Here is a 22,122-nt window from a genome sequence, read left to right on the forward strand (position 1 = left end):
TGACGAGCGTCGAAGCACCTAGGCTTAGCATTGCAGAGCACACTTCACACAATCGCACAACCACGCACTAGGCTAACCAAACACCATATGGGCTGCGTAAACAATACGGCGCGACGGTGCCTCTGGTACTCTGGAGGTGGCGCTGGTAAACACTCAAGATAGCCAGCGTGGCCAGACCAAATCGGTGTGTGATGGTTAGTTCTAGTACGAAGTGGTGAAACGCTTCGCGAAAGCGCTTCGTGGAAAGCCAGAGTGGCAAGCACGAGCACAAGCGCTAAAGCAAAAGGAATTTTATTGCGCCAAAAAATTTCCAGGTGGACAGTTTTGATTGTCAGCGAAGCACCCTTGCATGATAAACACGGCCAGTGTTAGAAATCTCTGAGGCCGTGTATATTTCTCCACTAACGATCAACAGGTCCAAGCAACAAATGCCGCCACAGTGGACTGGCGCGCTCATTTATGTGATCGTAATCGTGTGTGACGCAGTTGTGGTGGTTTCCACTGGAGGTCAGTAATGGTTCCAGACCTTCCGTTGCGTCAAAAAGTCCGTAAAATTGGACTCTGGGGGGTTCGAGTGTCTGAAATTTAAGACTTCCTTATACATTGATTCCATGGGGCTCGTGGTGGTGCCGTGAAGATGTCGGAATTATCGGGCATGTCCGAAAAATCAGGTGTCCGAAATATCGGCAGTTGACTGTATACACTAAGGCAAAAAATGGGTACATGGCAGTTCTCTTCACTGGAACAGCACAAATCAGCTAATAAAAAAAAGATAATGTACACTCAAAAAACATAAATAATCTAAGAAAATGCACATGGCAGTTCCCTTCACTGGAACAACATAAATGAGCTAAGAAAACTGAAAAACGTACACACAAAAACATAAATGATCTAATACAATGCACACGGCAGTTCTCTTCACTGGAAGAACATAAATGCGCTAATAAAACTGAGAAATGTACACACAAAAACAAAAAAACAAAAAACAAATGAGCCAATAAAGCGCGCATGGCAGTTCTCTCCATCGGAACAACATAAAGCTGTATTAGAACAGTTGCATACTACAAATAAAAAAAAAGTTTGTTATACGGTAATACCTCATTAATTGGAACTCGGTTATTTCAAAATCCCACGTATTTCGAAACACTTCGGTGGTCCCGTACTTCTCAATCTAAATGTGAGCGGATAACTTGAAGTGGCGGTCAGGACCAGTCTGGTTAATTCGAAAACTTTGGGTGCCATGTGCCCATTCCCAATCCCGATTTCGCTGCGAATCTCCGGAAAGGACGGCGCTTAAGAGCGACAAGGAAATGCAACGTAGCAACACATATGAGTGGCAGCTGAAGCGTCCCAGCTTCGCTACTTCCAGCTCAAAAAAAAAAGACAGTCGCGTGGTCAACCGAAATGTGCGCTTGCGGAAAACAACACGTGCTTCACTATCGCACAGCAGTGACGTGCGGGCAGCTTATTGCATGTTTCTAGCAACGTCAGCACATCATGATTTACTTCTTCTTTCTGTGTTTGTAACGAAATTATTTAGATACAGTTTGGTGGGATTCATGGTGTATGAGAATCTTCGATGGCTGGTTGCTCCAGCAATTCGTGCACTTGCACTGCAGGCCGAGTTCTTGCCTTCAACGCGTGGTTCGAAAACTAAATTAAGAAGCTTCGAAGATCATGTTTCCTGGCCAAAACACACAGCAAACTCTGCCGCACTGGCCATTTATTAAATTCTTTATTGCACCAGAAACAATGAGCGAATTGTAGCATGATGACAGGCTGACGCAGTGAGGAGAGCAAGTGGCATGCTGCCCATGAGTCAATGCTGTGTTGCAGTGAAGACGTCTTATTTTTCCCAGGAGCGCATTTCAGTTGATCACGACAGTTTTTTTTTTTCACGGTGGCAGCAGCGAGCCTCGCCATTCTTTCGCGTTTGTGACGAAATCAAGACTACGTATTACTGAAAAACATAAACATGGAGCTGCAAACTAGCCGGCACAGAAAACAAGCAGGCCTGACTCATTCGAATGATTCCAAATTCTTTGCATCCCCCTTAGTGGATGTTCTGTTAATTCGAAAACCTGCTTAATTCAAAGATTTCTCGCAGGCCCAGTGAGTTCGTATTGACGAGGTTTTACTGTGTATCTAATAATTCATTACAAAGGTTACTCTTACCCTGGTATCTAGTCCAACACTATTTGTCATTTACTTTGTTATAACCAATATTTCGTTATGTGTGTGTTCACTATATTGAGGTTTGAGAGTTTACCGTTTCCTGCCCGGTTAACAAGGGCTCAATGTTTTCGGAGTTAATTTCCCTTGAAATTTAGAGGGCATTTCTTGGAGTTTACTTTTTGGGAAAAAATTTGGCGTTTATCGCAGTTTATTTCTGGTCATTCCCCAATGCTCTGAAATTCGGTGTTTAATTTTGCATTGGAAGTTGTTGACATGTGGTCTTATTATTAATTATTTCTAGTGAAATTGCTGATAACCCTGCTTCTCCAATCATTTATTATTTTATTCCTCAGTTGCTGTGTATTAAGCCTGTTAATAAAGCAGTTAATGTGCACTGCTACAAAATCACCAACCTTAGCTGCAGCTCGACTTTTTCTTGCCGTCTCCCTCATTGTCCTGATGAGAAATGAGGGACCTATTTATTATTATTCTCAATACCACAAAACATTATTTGAAATTATCTAACTATAGTATATACGAACCCACTAAGTGTATATTAAATATCTGGAAGGTTTGAACTTTCAATTGCACATACATGCAAGCACAGATACTTCAATACAAAAGCGCACCGTTCATTTGTATTACAACACTAAACGTTTTAATAAATGGAAGCACGCTTCAAGAAGTTACTGCCACTGATTGAGGTGCGCTCCTTTTGATTGACGGTTCTCAGCTTTCAAAATGCCCTTTCAACATTGAGAATGCCCTTTGAACATTGAAGTTCATCAGATAAATTCGAATTGCAAAGAATTTTATCAGCGGATGTATATTGAATTTTTTTTCTTACACTCAAACCGAAAACACAGACCTCTACCCATAACAAGTGAGTTGCTTTTTTCTCAGTGTTTAGTCATGCTGTTTTTTTTTTGTGCTGTTTCAATTGCAAATTCCATTTATTAAAACAGAAGATTATAATTATTGGCATTTACTGTCCCAATTATGATTATGAGAGACACCGTAGTGGAGGTCTCCTGAAATTTCGACCACCTGGGTTTCCTTAAAGTGCACCTAAATCTAAGCACACAAGCCTCAAGCATTCTCGCCTCGATCAAAAAGTCGACCGCTGCGGCCAGGATTCGATTGGGAAGGGTTTTCGGCGAAGGTATTCGTCAAGGCTGCTTCATCGGCCATGCCTCGGCAATAATAAAACTAGGAAGCTGCGGGACGCCAGAAAGCACCACAACGAAGCAGCGTTCTGCGAGGCCCACCTGTGACCAGGATATGTTGTCCCCATCGGAGCAGACGGAGATGAGGCGCTTTAGTTTATGGTTCTCCTCATCCGTGAAGGAGCCCGTGTTGTGGCACCTCGCAAGATGGCTCATGTAGCGTTGAGCACACTGGTACGTGCTGCGGTTGGTCTTCAACTCCTGGGCAATCTGTGATGCAGAAACAGATGTGGGCTTGACATCCCAGCTAACTTCCGTATTTCTGCGACTCGAGGGGTGCAACAGCCGAAATGGAATTTGAAGCGATTTTCGGAGCAGCATAATGTTACTTTGGAGCAGGTTACAAGAGAACATTTATTTTTTACCATGAAAGACCAGATTACGAGTAGCTTGAAAAAAAGGCTTAGATTAAAAAAAGAAAGATATATATATATATATATATGCAAGCCATTTAACATTCCCTAAATCATGCACAGGGAATATGAGCACTGCTATTTCAACAAAGTAGTATTTTCTTTATTAACCAACTCAGAAAACAATGATGAAGTCCAGATTGGAAGTCACCATGCCTGTCAAATGTTTGACAGAGTCTCAGAATTCAAATGTAGATCCCCCATGATGGTGACCATGAGATTTGTAAAACTGGAAAAAAAAAAAAACTGTTCGACTTTTTACAGCTGCAGAGATCTCATATTGTACTCCAAATCAATTTGCCAGTCACTTTTTTAGACATCAGCAAGCATATTAGTACTCACAATTATGTGCCATTGAACAAACTGTGCAGTGTCTAGAGACTACAACTATAGGCTCCTTCTAAATCTTAACGCTTTTCCGCAGGCCACCCATGTACTATGGCAAAGGTGGCTTAAGCGGTGTTCGTGCACAGGTTAGAACACGACCAAGAAATTTTCGAACCACAACCTCCTCCCAACTCCATTTTTTTTTTTTCATGAAGGGGTTAGGTTTAGGGCACAACTTCTCGGCTTGCTTGCAAGGCCCGTTTGACTAGGTAAAGTGATAATGGCACGTGCCTGTTGGTCTGGCAACGGCACCAAATATCTATCGCATGTGGCATTGCTATGGCAACTGACGTGGTGACGGCATTAACTAAAGCTGGAAGCGTGCAAGCTCGACGTGCTGGGAATTTGTACACTTCTAGCTTTAGTTCCTAATGGTTCCTAACATGCCATGGCCGCACTTGCTGACTAGGAAATTCATATTTCCCACGAAGTTTTGCCGACTACAGCAACACATTTTCGTGTTGAAGTTCTGTCGTCCCGCCGGTAAATATCTGCTGCGGTCAGCAGACCGACAGGCGCGCAGCATCGTTACTTCATCTGGTCGATCGCGTTTCATGAGTGTCTTGGCTTAACGAGCAGCTATCTTACACTGCGGTTTAGGGTTATGATCAGCCCGCGTAGATTGATGTCACAAAGTACAGGTAGCTAAAGTGGTCTCCATTTCTCACTCAAATTAGGGCAATTGAGAAAATTTTGAGGCTGGTCGGGCATTTTGGCACAGCGTGGCACGATTTCAGCAAACTTCATGGTTCTGACACAGCTTGGCACATAGATGACGAATTTTATCAAATTGGCGCAATCGGCACAGCTGTTGCACCCCTGCGATTTGGAGCACCCCCCACCCGCCCCCATTTTAACTAGAAATAGATTAGAAAAAAACGTTTGCTTACGAATATAAGCACCCCTCTTTTTTTTTTTACTTTCTGCAAGCATGGCACAGTCAGGGCCGCAGCGCACCCTCTTGTCGCTAATCTCGGAAGCCGCCATGTAGTGTATGTTGCTAGGTGCAGACAAGAGGCAGCGGCAAAATCCAATCCAATCTGCAAGTACAAACAGGTTAGGCTAGCTTTGCGGTGGCGTGTGGCATGTGCATGTGTCTTTCTCAGTTGTTGGATAGTCCTGACATTGGTCAGAATCGGTGCAAAGAGGGCTTCCTACAACTTGAAGTTTAAGCAAGCAGCGATCACATTTAATGAGGACAATGGCAGACACAGTGTTACAGTAGAATCCCACGTGGACCGAGCCTGCATCAACAAGTGGAGGAAGCAGGCAAAGGCAACGGAGGTCGCAATGAGAATAGAGATTCTCCTTCGTGGTGTTTCTTGCTAGCCATGGCTGGGGGGGAGCACAAGATGCAGAGGAACAAATTTTCTTTGAGACATCTGACCCCAATACGCCAAAAGCTGGCAACTCATTTTGATGACCAACTCGATGCTTTCCAGCAACATGTGCTGGTTTTTCACAGATAAATAGCTATGATTTCGGCTGAATCTGCAATGTCAATGATTGATTGATTGATTGACTGTTGATTGATATGTGTGGTTTAACATATTAAAACCACCATATGATTATGAGAGATGTCGTAGTGAAGGGCTCCGGAAATTTTGACCATCTTTGATTCTTTAACGCGCACCCGAATCTGAGTACACAGGCCTACAGCATTTTCGCCTGCATATAAAATGCAGCCGCTGCAGCCCGGATACAATCCCGCAACCTGCGAGTCACCAGCCGAGTACTTTAGCCACTAGGCCACCGCGGCGGGGCAGCAATGCCGATTAGACTCCTGTTTCTTTCAAAAAGCCGAAAGCATGCACCATTAATGAGGTAAGAGCCCAGGAAGTGAGATTGAAGACGACAGAATACTAGAAGCAGCGTGTCACAGCGATGCTGTGCATCACAGCTGACGAGCGCAATCTTCTACCCTACATAACTCTGAAGAAGAAAAACGCTCGGTCGCAATTTCAGGAGGCATGACACCAGTGCTGCAACACCTGGACGCCCGAGTGAACAAGCCGTTCAAGTCCCACCTTCGACAGGAACATGAAAAGCGAGTCCGGAACCTAAAAAAAAAAAAAAAACAGCAACGGGAAAGTTGCAGAAAGCATCTCTGTCCACCCTGGCAACATGGATTTCGCACACACGGAAACGTATCAAAGTCGACATTGTCGCGAAGTCACTCAAGAAGTGTTGCATTACAAACAACCTGGACGGCACCAAAGATGATCTGTTGTGGGACACTGACAGTGGTGGCTTGAATGGTGCGATGGACTCAAGCGGTGCGACGGATTTGAGCGGCAGTGATAGTGACCGGCCTGCTACAAGAGTGGTGCGTTCACTGTGTGCACCTATTTTTATTAATTCTTTCAAATTAAACGCAATTTCTAGCATCAGCCTTGTTGATATGTTGCCGCAAAAGGGGGTTGGGCTGAGCGGTCTTACGAAGCCGAGACGCCAACACGGTCCCGAAGGCGCCACTGCTCTGAACTACGCCGCCAAGGCCACCAGCCGTTTGGTAGCGTGTGTGACTCAGCTCACGACTGCTTCAGCGCAGAGCTGATAGACGTGCGGACGAGACGACGGTGGGTTAAGGCAAGGTTTATGTACAGCATAAAAATAGAGGCGTTTTAAATTTGGCACTGGGGCGGACAGCTTAGGGACTCGAAGAGCCGAGATGTCTTCTCTCGCATGCATCCCTCGGCTTCTCTCTCTGTTACGGAGTGCACCGCCGACGAGGTTACGAAGGGTGCCACAAAACTCGCCGCTGCAAGTGCAAACACACAAACCATTACTGCGAAACAGGGCAAATGAAAGTGTGGTAAATCACTAATAGCCTTTTTGGTCAATGTTCAAATTTATAAGACTCTGTAAACTATTAAGTCTTGGGGCTTTACTTGCCGAAAACTATAGTATGATCGTGAGACATGCCACAGTATCCTGTAACTCCGGATGACTAATTTTAACAACTTGGGATCCTTTAATGTGCACCTCAATATAAAAACCCAGGCCTTCTCTCATTTTGCACCCATTAAATTGGCCGTTGGTTATCTGCCATTGGTCAAAAGCCACAGCCCAGAAATTTTCACCAATGGAATACAGCTAATGAAGGCATAAGAAAGTCTAAGTATCACAACAGAATTACCCCACCATCATTAAGTGATTCTCTTTTGATTTTATGAAACTGATGCATTGACTTAATTCTAAGGTCTAAGCTGACCCTAGAGTTTGGTATACAATTACTGTTAGAAGAATAGTATCAGTCCAAATTGATTGATATGTGAAGTTCATTGTCCCAAAACCACAATATCACTATAAGAGACGCCCTAGTGGAGGGCTCCGGAAATTTTGACCACCTGAGGTTCTTTCACGTGCCCCCAAATCTGAGCACACAGACCTGCAGCAATTTCACCTCCATCCAAAATGCAGCCGCCACAGTTGGGATTCGATCCCGCAACCTGCGAGTCGGCAGCCGAGTGCCTTAGACCAACGCGGCGGGTGGTATCAGTCCAGCCTTAAAGTAACACGATAATAACTATGACGCAGCAACTACAAGGACGACTCAAGATGTGTGCAATGTCACTGCACAATAACGGCCCATACAGTGCAGCGCAGCGGACGCAAGCATACTTCGACGAGCCCGTGAAAAAGATGGCTCTTACCATATGCAGGCTTGTGTCACAGATTCCCAATGCATTGTGCACAGAACAAGCTCTGAAGAAAAAACAATAATGTGCAAACACCTTTTTTGCGGTTTCATAGATGGCCGTAACCTGGTGCATGGGTCAGGAATCACTCTGGGGCAGGTTCCAAGGAAAGCAGCCAGTGGTGCGGTAACTGAACTGCGGGTGACAGTAGTTCAGTGGCCACGACAAAGAGTGGCTGAACACTGCACTCTAAACTGTCCGACCGCAAACCCATCTTAACAATGGGGTTGCCTTCATCTTATGTCACTATATATACACTAGGGGGAACTCTGGCGCTAGTGTTTATGGGAGCTGCAATGCAGGGTGTTTCAGCAAGCATGCGAATGACAGGTAGTACATGGATTTGCCTACTCTTTGTACTTTCAGTTTCATTCAGTTTCACGTGGCTTGGAGGTGCTTTATCACGAATTGACAATCAGCAAATGTTGAGCCATCGCTTCTCACCACTGCAACCTTTTAGGCTCAATTCAAATCGGGTCATGAAGTTCAAAACCAGTTAGTTCTTTTATTGAAAAAAAAAAACCAAAACAAAGTTAAACTAAGCCACAAGTGCATTCAAAGCCTGCAAGCACAAAGACTAGGCAAATCTGTGTACTACCCATCATTTCCACAAAAACTAAACGATGGCAGCGCCAGAGTCCCCTCTAGTTAACTTTGGAAAACTATGATCTCAATGACAGAGTTGCCCAATGAATTTTTTTCAAGAAATTTCTCAACAAGCCACGAAAACACCCTTCTGCACAACAACAAAACAAGGCACACTTGTTGCCCCCATTGTCAACTCGATGTCTTCATTGAAAACGTGCAGGTCCCCTCACCTGGTCCCAGTTGCGCTCTTTCCACTTGGCGGCCACGGTTGCGAGGCGCTCGTCCTCCTCGGGAGTCCAGGGGCCCTGGTTCAGGCGCACGTCCAGCAGGTTGCGCCACCTCGCTTCGCAGTCGAATGCCGTCCGGTTCGTCCGCATGTCGACAGCTGCAATGCGCAGCCAGTCGATGGGGCGCGTAGCCTGCTCCAGCAGCTCTTCCAGGCTCAGATCGCGAGTCTTGGCCATCTCCGAAAGGAATTCAAAGCTTGCAGGTTCGATCTCTGCCAGAGGCAAGTCGTCTTTCTGCCCGTCACATCTGTATCACCATTACCACAGTACACTTATAACAGCAGAATTATGAAAAAGCCAACCAAAATTAGGATTGTGTTTATTTTCCGACATTAAATAGCAACCTTTAAATGATTCTGCAGTTAAATTATCTAAAATGCAAGTTTAATGCATACCTTTATATACGTCACAAATTCTCCATATGTCACAAAAAAAGAAGACGGAACAAAAAACGTACCTAGTAACTACAGTCGAAACCGGGTATATCGAACTCGCCAAAAAACGTTTATTAGTTCGATATATGGTATAATTCGATATAGGCCCAGTATAGGTTTTGACACAAAGGCACATAACAAACTAGAAGAAAAGTACTTTATTAATATGGTGGCTTACTTGCGTGCCCTACTGTGGAACAAAATAGTCCCGGATTTTTTTCTGTGTCAACGACTTCGCTGCCTGCGACAGCACGCACGCCTCCACGTTGTCCAACGAGTCGGAGCAGCTGAGGCCGCAACCTTCCACATTCAAGCAATAGCTCCGGACCAACGCAAGTGCACTATTCGCTTCGGAGGATGTAGGCAATGGGCCGTCGTCGATTTCCATATTGCTGTCGCTTTGGCTCGTGGTCGGCACGACGTCTGCAATGTAATCCTCATTCTGTAATTGGCCCATGATAGGGACATCATCGTCCGCACTGACGAACTCGACGAATGTCGATCCGTCGATAGCACCCGAGAACTCTGCTAGCTCGTTCCAAACTTCGGCGCCTTCAGTGCTGTCAGAATTTGGGGTGTCATCACCAGGCATGCGGAAGCCGGCATGCCTAAAGCAGTTCTGGATCGTCTCCTTCTTGACATCTGCCCACGATCTACTCAACATAGAAATAGCTCCGAGCAAGTCGATCTTAAGCTCCCTGCCGACACGAAGGTTCTGCGGCAGCCCCTCCACCAGGCGCTTCTAATAGCCGGCTTTCATTGCGCGTATAACGCCTTGATCCAGTGGTTGCAGTACAGACGTAGTGTTCGGGGGCAAAAAGCGCAGCTCGATGTTGCTGAAGGTCGTACTGCAGTGGTGCGATGAACAATTGTCCACGAGCAGACACACCTTGCGATTTTCGCCTACCAAATCATCATTCCACGACGATAGTCATCTGCTGAAAAGCTCCCCGGTCATCCACGCTTTTGAGTTTGCTCGGTAGGTAACTGGAAGTGACAGCGCATTTCGAAAACACCGCAGTGCCGTGCTTTTCCCGATAACCAGAGGTCGAAGCTTTTTCGATCCCTCTAAATTAGCTGCCAACAGCACGGACACACGAGCTTTGTTTCCCTTGCTGCCGCTTGTCCTGTCGCCACGACACGCAAGTGTCTTGTTTGGCAACATTTGCCAAAATAGAGCGGTTTCATCCATATTGAAGATATCCTGAGCTCTATATCTTGCTGCGATATCTCGCCAGTTTTCCTCGAGCCATTTTTCTACGCTGTCCAGGTCCGTCGCTCTGCTTTCACCTGTAATAGCTTTGCCAACGATGTCGTGCGTTCTTTGAACCGCTGAAGCCAGCCTGAACCGCCTTGGAAATCATTCCTGCCAAGCAGAAAAGCAAAGTCCTTGGCTTTCTGCTCGATCATAGGGCCGGACACCGGCATGTTTCGCGATCGAACGTCCACAAACCACTTGTAAATGGCCGCTTCAACAGCTTCGTACACAGCAGCGCGCACACGTCCGGCGCCACGGGCACCTGGCGTTTTGTCCGACTTGGCCCTGATGTCTGCGTTGTTCTTCAGGCTAGTACTCAATGTGCTCCTTAGAATTTCGTACGCGGCGGCGACGTCGGACTTCTTTTCACCGCGCTCAACCCGATTGATGATTTCGAGTTTCGCGGCGAACGGCAAATTTTGCCTCTTTGCACAAGCCATGATGACAGCGCGCTAATACAGTTCACAGAGTACCAACAGGCAACACCACAGACCACGCTGAATCGGCAGTAGCAGGCACACAAGCATAAAGAAAGAAAAAAGGGCGCTCACTTCTACCACCTTCGCACCTCGGAGAACGCATGATGGCCTCCGATTGGCTGTAAGCGCTGGGAGCGGGCCAGAATCATTTCTTGGAAGGGGGTGTTCGCCCGCGCACATCCGGGTCTAACCAACTTTTTCTAGGATGGCGCCGGCAGTTTTCCCCGCCACCGCAAGGGAAAGCCAACTTGCTGGGGCACTTTTGAGGCACATGGAGTTTGATATATCAGTTGTCGTTGCTATTTTCGTTCGATAAAACAGTAAATTTTGCTATATATTCTCAATGTAAACTTACCGTGTTTAGGAATTGTTCGATATACGGGATAATTTGATATAAACGAGTTCAATATAGTCGGGCTCGACTGTACGTATCATGTCGTGTGGTGCATCTTGGGTATTCACAAATCAAAGAAACAAAATCATTGAAGATAGAAAGTAAGAGTTGAAGATAGAAATTAAGAGTTGTTATACATGCTTCGCATTCTCTTCCATCAGCTACGAAATAATTGGTCCTAGCATAGAATACGTTGCACTAGACGGTGCTGGAATTTTTCATGCTGAAAGCCATCTTCCCCGTGAGTGCTTGGCAGTCGGCATTAAAGGCCACATACATTTCGTAACTTGCTTGCTCGGACCTTTTAGATATGTCACGAATTCGCGACACGCTGCAGTAAAGGGTAATTTTCGTTGGCTTCGTTAAGGCTGCTTGCCTTTTCTGCCCCCGGTACTTATCTGGGCACTACAAAACACTGTTATGCTGATCGTGAAATTACAGATTAGTTTTAATAAACAATACCAATGTTGGTGTTTAACGTATTAAAACCAAAATGTGATAACAAGGGGTACCGCAGCGGAGGGTTCTGGAAATTTTGAACAACTAGGGTTATTAACGCGCACTTAAATCTAAGTGCACGAGCCTTGTACATTTTTACGTCTATCGAAAATGTGGGGGATTCTACACTTAGATTCAGAAGCATGTTAACGAAAGATGCTAACAAAAAAATGCCAGTTTTTCCAAAATTACATTGTTTTTACTTGCTTTCACAAATTTATTTTCTTAATGACAAAAGCAGTAAAAAAGTAGACCTAATTACACTCAGAGTAGGTTGAAATCCGTTTTAAAGAACACAAGATGGCTATCGAAAATTGAAAAGAGCTGATTGTCTAGAATCATCGAGAAGTCACCAAACTCTCATGATGAAGAAGTAATTTTAAAAAGCATGTTTTTGCCACATAGATGAGCTTTCATTTCTACATTTCAAATGCATTTTTATCCAAGTGCAATTTTGGGCAACATTTTAGTTTAGTCCCAGGCACTACAACTACACTGTTTGTATCAAACGTTCTGGGAAAAATTTAGAAAAATATATTTGCTAACAATATTGCCACAATGCCTCAAACTATTTCAAGGCAGATTTCTAGATCCTCGACACACCTTTGCCAGAGCTTTTTTCACAATTCGAAGGCTGCCTGGTAGGCAAATTTCAGAGGCTCCTTATCCAGAGCACGCATACAAGCTTCTTCAACAGCACTTGGGGTACCATATGATGATGTGCTTGGAGGCAGGCTTTCACTTTCGGGAATAGGTAATAGTTTTCTGAAGCAGAGCAAGAGGTTGGTAAATTGCCTGTATGCCAGTTATCACCAGGCAGTTGGGCGTTGTTAGGCCAGCGCTAAACTTGTGCCGAGCTCCTGTTCAATTGTATGCTGCATTCTGCTCCTGTATCAGGTCCTAAGCAGAGATCCAATAAAAACTCTTACAAGTGATTGACACTTTGTGTCTCTGAAAGGCCATATCCCCCCCAACAGTGCACACCCAGTGAGAGTATGCTGCAACATACCATAAGAACCCGCATATAGTCCAGACCCATGTATAGTCCTGATCTGGATATACAGTTAAACCTGCCTATAACGAACCTCCATATAATGAATTTTTTGATATAACGAAGTTTTTCTATTCCCTGCCGTTACTCCATTGAAGCGCATTTGCTCCTTCTACGTAACAAAGTAACAGTGGGAGACATCCTTGATATAACGAATTTTCACCACGGACAATCTAGGAATCTTGCCCCAATTTTTGCCATTTTCTTCCGCAGTTACCCCCGCCAATGAAGCGCGAAGTGGCGGCGGCGCACTCATGACCCCGGCAACTCCCATGCCGGCTACGGCTCAAGGCAGGCCTGTGCCCCACCAGCCGTTCTAGCCGCTGCGGACGAATGTGCCCACCCCTCCATCCAAACGAAAAGAAAAAAAAAAGTAGTTTGCGTTGGCAGTGCCACGGTTTCAGTTAGCGTCCCGTACGTGGGGCTGCACTGCATATGGAGGGCGCTTTACCGAGTGGTTTTCCGCTGTATCCGTGTCATTCGCTCTTTGTTTTCGACATCATGTGCGCGCAGCCCCGACGATGCTCAGCTTTGTTGTTTTAGTGGCTTGTTTGTTTTTTAGTGTGGACAACCATTTCGTCACCACCAAGGAGATGTAAGATTAGCTATTGATGGAAACTGACACCATGGTGACAAAGACAGATATTCGGAAGCTGGACTCGTGACGCGCTTCTATCTTGCGCCGTGCCGCGAGTTTGCATTCTTTGGCGATCAGCTCTGGAACAACATGGTGGCGCCTTAAATGTGATATCAACAAATCGTAATGCTATACAAGATAGGCAGACAACTCTCGTGGGTGCAATATCGCGGAACTCCTACACAACTTTGTTGTAAGCAAGTACGACTGCTCCAGGGACAAAAGCTCTTTTCACACACTCTCTTCGAGTTAAAGTGCACTGACGCTTGCCAAGATATGACGCTTGCCAAGATAGCACGAGCACCAGCGGTCCGATTGCACACTTAACATCAAAGTTCACCATTGCTACTCAACCTCCTGCAGCGATTTTTCACGCTTGTTCAAGACTGGTGGTTTCCTTTCTGTTTGAGCAATCGACGGCAGCCTCAACATGCGAGGGATGTTATTGTATGCACAGCTTCCAGGCGATAGAGAAGAGCCGACTCACTTGATCTCTGCTTCAGCAGCCCTCGCACACTTTTACCCACTCGTAAAAGTTACGATGCATGGGGGCATGTTATTAATTTGTTACGAAACATGGCAGCGGCAGCACCCCTCCCACATCTCTCAAAAAGAGTGTACACATGATTGCTATCAAAATAACGCATTTTTTACTGCCCAATAAGTGTTATAGGTTAGCTCTGCCTTCAGTTTTCCTTTCTTTTTAAATTTGTGCATTTATTTTTCAAATTTTCATACCAAACCTGCACACAACAAAACCTTCCTTACAGCAAATTTTTCCAGGTATTTGTCAATTTCAATATATCCTCACTCCACTGTAGTCTGAGGATAGAAAACGCAAGACAAAAGCTTTCACAGTAATATAGCAACACAGGAACTAAAAAAAATTATCCACACAGTTATTCATCATCGTCTAACGCACTTTATTCCAAAACTCCCTAGTCCGATATTGTCACAATGCAGAAACAGCAGCAGTCGAATCCAGGGAACTCACTTTAATTGTACCAGAACACTGGCAAACTGATCGGAAGAGAACCTCGTCTTCTTTACTCGCTGCGCGTGTTCTTCGTTGTTCTCTTCATGCTGCATATTCAATGTGGCATTTGCCCCCCTCCAGAGAACAGCGTCCCGATGCTCTTCTACAAAAGACGGTGTAGTAGATGTATGGTGTAAATCAGTCCGAAAAGTAGGGCTTCATTCGCACAACGTGCACGATTTCTGGTTTTTGCTGGCGAGCTGTCGAGGGGTTGTCAGGAACGACCACGTAATTAATGTCGCTCAGGCGTTGTAAAACTGTGTAGGGGCCAAAATACTTCTTCAGCAATTTTTGAGACAGTCCCCGGCGGTGGATAGGTGTCACAGAACGAGCGCTAAAAATGGGCGCGCCGCCAAATTCTTGCGACAACGCGCGAAAGAGACGCCGCGAGGTCAAAAAAAAAAGAAAACAAACATCCAAGGCTCCCCGGGGCGCGCGCTCTCCTCTCGGAAGCGTGGCTTCGCCGACGAACCTCCTCACCCCACAACGGCGGTCGAGCAAGCGCTGGAAAGTTCCAGAAGGAAGTAGGCGTGGTCATACCGAGCTGGGTCATCTGCCGCGGAGGGCGTTCCAACCGTCTCGCCCTCTTCCCAGCCTTCGCTGCGTATCGCGCCGACGAAATGATGAGAACCTTCTGGAATGTCGCGCGGAAGGTATTTAACCGAGCAGCGGAGATGAGAGATGAGGAGGAGACGGAAGTTAGCGCCAGAGCGCGTAGGGTATACCGCCGTGTAGTCGGCGAAGGTTTTGGTCCATAGCGACAAAGCGGGAGAAGAAGATGATTTGCACCTGAGGGGTGACGACTCGAGCTACAGGCAAGAGTGTGTTTACCGCTATCGAGCGAAGACGCGTGGCGACAGCTGCGTGTGTGAAGCCGACGTGTTCGGGCGAAGAAGTTTGAAGCTTGGAGAGTGGCCTATTGAAGACGGGAGGTTTCCTGGAAGAGAAACTTCGAGGGCTGCGGAACGACAACAACGCTGGACTTTGAGTGAGTGATTCTCGGAAGAGTATCATTCAGACTTTTGTTCCAAGGACTTTGGACTGAATAGGTTTTCTATCTCTTTAGTCTTTAAGTGTCTTGGTTGTTAAATGCATGCGACTGCATTGTAGTGTGAATTGTTGTCTGTGTCCGTTGTTTTGAGTGTGGCTGATTGTACTGTGTAGTACGTTGGTTGATTGGTGACATACTGTACTCAACTATTGTGGAGTGTGCATACTCGTGTATTGTTTTTGATCTGCCACTATTGAGAATATAATTTGTTTGTTTATCAACTCTCGGCTCTGACTTGTTCTTTGGGCCACAGCCGGCGTCTGCTGGCGCGCCAATAAGGACCAATTCTAAATTGTCCACGCTTTCGTGGTGCGGTTCGGGGGGCCGATACTTCGGCTCTTGGAATTAGCCCGGCGATCGCCTCCCTAATTAACGGGACCTGTGTGACAATAGGACTCCATACCCAGACTTTGTCGCCCGCCCGATAGACGACATGTCGGTGTCGCAGATTATAACGTTGGGCGTCATAATTTTGCTGCTGGGTGATTCGGACGCGCGCAAGCTGCCTCGCTTCTTCTGCTCGTTGGATAAAAGATGCAGCGTCCAAATCGATGTCATTGCAGTCGTGCAGTAACATGGCGTCAAGCATCGTCGTCACTTCACGGCCATGAAGGAGACTGAACGGCGTTCTTCGTGTAGTTTCTTGCTGCGCTGTATTATAGGCGAACGTGATGTACGGTAGAATGTCGTCCCAGTTCTTGTGATCCGCGTCAACGTACATACTCAACATGTCGGCAATAGTCTTGTTGAGGCGTTCTGTTAAGCCGTTGGTTTGTGGATGATAGGAAGTGGTTTTCCGATGGGCTGTTCCACTGAGCTCAAGCACTGCCTTCAGGAGCGCGGCCGTGAAAGCGGCACCTCGATCCGTTATTATGATTGTTGGAGCACCGTGCCTCAGGACGATATTTTCAACGAAGAATCGTGCGGTTTCAACGGCGGTGCCACTTGACAAAGCCTTTGTTTCGGCATAGCGCGTAAGATAATCAATCAGTGGCGACTATTACCCACTTGTTGCCAGCATGGGAAGTCGGATATGGTCCAAGGAGATCCATTCCAATTTGGGCAAAAGGTACCGTGGGCACTTGAATTGGTTGTAATAGCCCAGCTGGTTTTAACGGTGGCGATGTTCGTCGTTGGTAATCGAGGCAAGCACGCACGTAATGCTTCACAATAGCTGGAAGTCTTGGCCAGTAGTATTTCTGTTGGATTCTGGCCAATGTGCGTGTGTATCCGAGATGACCAGACGTTGAGTCATCATGGCAAGCACAAAGTATCTCCTCACGAAGTGACGTCGGAACGACAAGTAGGTGGGTGCTTCCTCTGGAAGAAAAGTTCTTATAGAGAACACCACTACGTAAGCAGAATGACGGCAGGCTCCTTGCAAATCTTCTAGGGACGGTTGTTGTCCGGCCATTCAAAAATTCAATAAGAGGAAGCAACTCACTGTCTTCTTTCTGCTTGCACGAAATCGTAGTGGTGTCAACGACTCCTACAAACGCCATGCTGTCATCTTCTGTGTCATCGTCGCGCTTTATCGGTGACCTTGATAAGCAATCGGCGTCGGCGTGCTGTCATCCGGACTTATACACGACCGTCACATCAAACTCTTGGAGGCGTAAGCTCCACCGTGCGAGCCGACCAGACGGGTCTTTCAAGTTGGTCAGCCAGCAGAGGGAATGATGGTCGCTGACTACGTGGAAGGAACGACCATAGAGGTACGGACGAAACTTCATAACCGCCCATACGACAGCAAGGCACTCTTTTTCCGTTGTGGAGTAGTTGGACTCGGCGCGGGAAAGCGTCCTACTAGCATATGCGATCACACGCTGAGCTGAGTCTTGCCACTGGACGAGTACAGCGCCTAAACCCACGTTGCTGGCATCTGTATGGACCATGGTAGGAGCATCCTCATCAAAGTGAGCAAGCACAGGCGGAGTCTGCAGGCGTTGTCGGAGATCGTCAAATGCCACCTGTTGATCGTCGCCCCATGTGAATGAAACGTCTTCTCTTGTGAGTCGTGTTAACGGCGAGGCTATGTGGAAGAAATTGACAATAAACCTTCGGTAGTATGCGCATAGGCCAAGGAAACGCCTGACTGCTTTCTTGTCTTTTGGTACCGGAAATTTTCTGACGGCCGCAATCTTATCGGGATCAGGTCGAACACCTTTATGGCTCACCACATGGCCTAAAAATTGAAGCTCCTTGAAACCGAACAGCACTTCTCGGGTTTCAGTGTCAGGCCGGCAGACCTTATTGCCCTGAATACCGATAGCAGCCTGCTCAGGTGTTCCTCAAATGTTTTTGAAAAAAAACAATGACGTCGTCCAGATAGACCAGACATGTCTACCACTTAAGGCCTGACAGAACGGTATCCATCAGTCTCTGAAATGTTGCGGGGGCTGAGCACAATCCGAATGGCAAGACTTTAAATTCATAAAGCCCGTCAGGCGTTACAAAAGCCGTTTTTTCTCTATCTCGCTCGTCGACCTCGATTTGCCAATACCTACTTTTGAGGTCCATTGACGAAAAGTAGCGTGCATACCTCAGCCTGTCGAGTGAATCATCGATGCGCGGTAATGGGTACACGTCCGTCTTTCTTTGTCACACGGTTCAGCTTGCGGTAGTCGACACAAAATCGCAAGCTTCCGTCTTTCTTTTTAACCAGCACTACCGGCGATGCCCAAGGACTTCTTGACGGCTGGATGACGTCATCATCGAACATTTTCTTCACTTGTTCCTGGATTGCTTCACGCTCTTTCGGTGCTACGCGGTATGGGTTCTGTCGTATTGGCCTTGCCGTCTCCTCCGTTATTATCCGATGCTTCGTCAGTGGCGTTTGACTGACCCTCGAGGTCGATGAAAAAGTCTTTGAACTGGTGAAGAAGATCTACTAGACGCTGTCTCTGCGCTGGTGACAAATCCGAGCTTACGTCAATAGGTGGTGGGGCTGACGTGGCTTGCGGCTTGTCCTGTTGTACTACACAGCACTCGCGGATTTCGGTGATCTCGTCGAAGTAGGCAACTGTAGTGCCTTGTGTAATGTGTCGTCGCTCGTTGGTAAAATTCGTCAACAGAACCTCTGCTTCACCGCACACAACGTTGACGATACTTCTGGCAATTGCAACACCGCGAGAGAGTAGGAGCGTCAATACTTGTTCAGCGATTCCTTCTCCAGTATTCTGCTCGCTGCACGTGACTGAAACAAGGCGGCAAGATAACGGAGGTACGGTCACATCGTCAATGTCTCGTAGGGATTTTCGGTGTAGCGCTGCGCTTTGATCAGCTGAAAAGGTCAGTACACCGTCCGGAATATTGATGATGGCACCATATTCACGCAAGAAATCCATCCCCAAGATTGCCTGTTTGCAGCACTCAGAAAGGATAACAAAAGTTGCGACGAAGGATGCATCCCCTATCATCATTCTTGCGGTGCACTTTCCGGTAGGTGTGAGTAGCTGCCCTCCAGCTCCTCTAATCTGCGGTCCTGTCAATTCCATTCTAACCTTCCTGAGCGTGTCTGCCAGACTCTCACTCATTATTGAGAAGCCCGCGCCAGTGTCGACCAATTCCATGACGTCATGTCCGTCAATTGTAATTGCAACTTCGGCAGTAACAACCCCATCTTTCGTCGATTCATTGAAAATGTGTCTCTCTTCACTCGGCAGTAATGGGGGATTTTCAGCACTTCGACGATTCGCAACCTTCCCCCCTGAGGTAGCTGCTTTTAGTTTCCCCGGCGTGGACTAGGAGATCTCCCTCTTGGCATGTCAGTGGTGCTCCGTCTAGAGGATGGAGAATAACGCCCAGGAGAGGGTGAGCGTGACCGAAACCCAGGAGGAACATCCCGCGAGGTCATGACACTCGTGTCTACGTCAGATGTTCCGTTGAAATGGCGCCGAGGAACCGTAGAAGGAAACCCTTGGTACCCTGCGGCGCGATGCGGGCAATACCGAACGATGTGGCCTGCTTCCCCACAGTGAAAGCACAGGGGCCTATGATCAGGGGTACGCCAGATGTCAGTTTTGCGAAGTGGTGGCCGCCTCGGCATCGAAGTTTCTCTGTAGTACCAAGGCGCTGTCGGCGGATGTTGCTGGTGGTACTGATGTGGTGTCGGCACGTTCGCTGGCTGTCGGCGGACTACGTCTGCATAGCTTGCCCTGGGAGTGCTCGTGTTCGGCTCAGGAAGCGAGAGCGCTTGGCTGATCTCCTGGCGTACAACTTCCGTTACTGAGGCGATCGCGCAGTCATTCGGTTTGGCGACGAGTTTCTTGACCTCTTCTTGTACGATTTCTCGTATTAGTTGGCGCAAAGAACCTTCGTCGGGTGTTGTTGCTGTGGTAGAGGCTGCCGCGCTGATCGATGCACTGTGGGTTGGGCGGTCATACTGGCGATAACGTAGATGCAGTGCGCGTTCGATAGATGTCGCCTCCTTGGAGAATTCATCCACACTTGTAGGCGGGTTTCGTACGAGGCCAGCGAACAGCTGCTCCTTAACGCCCCGCATGAGGTGGCTAACCTTTTTGGCTTCGGGCATATTAGGATCTGCTCGACGAAATAGCCGCGCCATGTCCTCAACAAACATCGTAACGGATTCATTTGGTTTCTGAATCCGTGACTCGAGGAGACGCTGTGCGATTAAAGAATCTTTCAGTGCTCGCGAACGTGCCGAGAAACTTCTGCCGGAACTCGTCCCAAGACGACCACACGAGATTCGTGAACCACGTTCGGGCTCCGTCTTGAAGTGGAAAATAAACGTAGCCCAATTTCTGTGTAGTGTTCCAACCGTTAACATTCGCTGTGTGCTCGAATTCCTCGAGCCAGTCATGTGCATCCTCATATGCGTTTCCGTGGAAGTCAACCGGAAGTCGAGGGTTCAAAACAGTCACCTGTGTCGTGCTTGGGCTGGACATGTTGGGGCCAGTGCTTCCAGGCGCCGTCATGCTTTCTGGCACAGTCAAGCTTTCCGGCAATGGACCAAACTCTCCGGGCTGAGGCATAACAGGCGCCGGCTGCTGCGGTGAACGGGGGTGTCGATGCGCGGAAGTCTTTCTTGACCAGATCCGGGGCTGTTGTCAGGCGTCCTGAACATGTACCCAGCGCCTCCACCGGTGTCACAATGCAGAAACAGCAGCAGTCGAATCCAGGGAACTCACTTTAATTGTACCAGAACACTGGCAAACTGATCAGAAGAGAACCTCGTCTTCCTTACTCGCTGCGCGTGTTCTTCGTTGTTCTCTTCGTGCTGCATATTCAATGTGGCAATATGTCTTCCCACAGCTCCTCACCTTCACAACCATCAAAAGTGTTTGTAACCAAGCACTCCTGGACGGCACAACGAATGGGCGGGCGCCTTGGGAATCGATGTTTCAGAGATTCACGTGCACTGCATCGCTTAGAGAGCCCTACTTCAGCCTTGTGGCAAGGGTAGCTTCCGGACCTCCTGATCGCATGTACTCTGCATACAGTGCTTGAAACGGTCCTTGACTGTTTTATTCAGACACACATCACACGGCGCTTATAATTTGTCCTTCGAAGGCAATGACAAGCTAGGCATGCGAGAGTCGTGCAGCAGCCACTTTTAGAGGTGACAACAAAACGCGCCAAGCACGAGTATTGATGGGAGCTCCAGCAGTGCTCCATTGCCATTGAACAAAGCCTGTCAAAGCCCGTTCAACGTCGCAAAACGCTCCAGTTTTCGACCCCGACACTTCTCGGACTGCAGCACACAGAGAGCTTCCTTCCATTTCCCCCAACCACGAATACTTCGCATGTCTTCTAAACTTCCTATTCACTGCATAGTTGCCAATGGTTCTGGCCTAATGATGATGACAGAGCCATGCAATGCCGAAACTGAAATTAAATTCTCAGCTGAAAATTCTTGAGAATGGGCACAGCCCGGGGCCGATGTTACACAGAATGGAAGCTAGGAAAACACCTCGGACTGTACGCGGGTTTTTACTTGCACGGTAACACCGGGACAAAATTGTGCCAGGTATTTTTTATCAAAACCTTGTACAGTTAAACCCCTTTGTAAGGGGCAGCAGGTCTTGTCTTTTATATAAAATGTCTCTTCTAAGCATGGTACCTCGTATGCGTTTTCATATCGACCCGTAATTTACTGTAGGCACACTGGTGTCTTTTACACCCATTTGTATGTTATATCAGTGTCTCTAATAAAGAGGTTCGACTGTATTTGCAATGTTCAGCGTCTCGACGCAACACAAAAAATTCACTCCGAAATCACAACAGGCTGTGAATAGTGCTTACCTGCTCCTCCAGCTGGTCTATGCGAGCGGTGATTTCGGCTATCTGGTCGGGATCCTCAGTCTCCAGAATCTTCTGTGCCAGGGCCTCCTTGCGGTCCATCATGGACTCGAGACTCCTCTGCAGCACGTTGCTCTTCACTGCTTCCACCTGGGAAGACAAGATCACCGCCCTTTGTTCGGCACGTCCTACAGCACCTCGTGCTTCTCCAAAGAAGGTAGATTAAATTATTTTTGCTAATGG

At 47.2% G+C, this 22,122-nt stretch overlaps 1 protein-coding gene across 1 annotated transcript in view; it reads right to left on the bottom strand.

Annotated features, from left to right (window-relative positions):
• LOC119187363 (snRNA-activating protein complex subunit 4 homolog) overlaps positions 1 to 22,122 on the bottom strand; it is a 46,541-nt gene that overhangs the window by 4,343 nt on the left and 20,076 nt on the right. Inside the window, exons 4-7 of the mRNA XM_075878596.1 lie at positions 21,883 to 22,029; positions 8,721 to 8,954; positions 5,092 to 5,241; positions 3,444 to 3,611 (exon numbers count right to left, since the gene is read on the bottom strand). Of these exons, the coding sequence (XP_075734711.1) occupies positions 3,444 to 3,611; positions 5,092 to 5,241; positions 8,721 to 8,954; positions 21,883 to 22,029 (699 nt within the window). The remainder of the gene's footprint in view (positions 1 to 3,443; positions 3,612 to 5,091; positions 5,242 to 8,720; positions 8,955 to 21,882; positions 22,030 to 22,122) is intronic.

This window comes from Rhipicephalus microplus, chromosome X (genome assembly GCF_043290135.1).
Source record: "Rhipicephalus microplus isolate Deutch F79 chromosome X, USDA_Rmic, whole genome shotgun sequence".
NCBI lineage: Eukaryota > Metazoa > Arthropoda > Arachnida > Ixodida > Ixodidae > Rhipicephalus > Rhipicephalus microplus.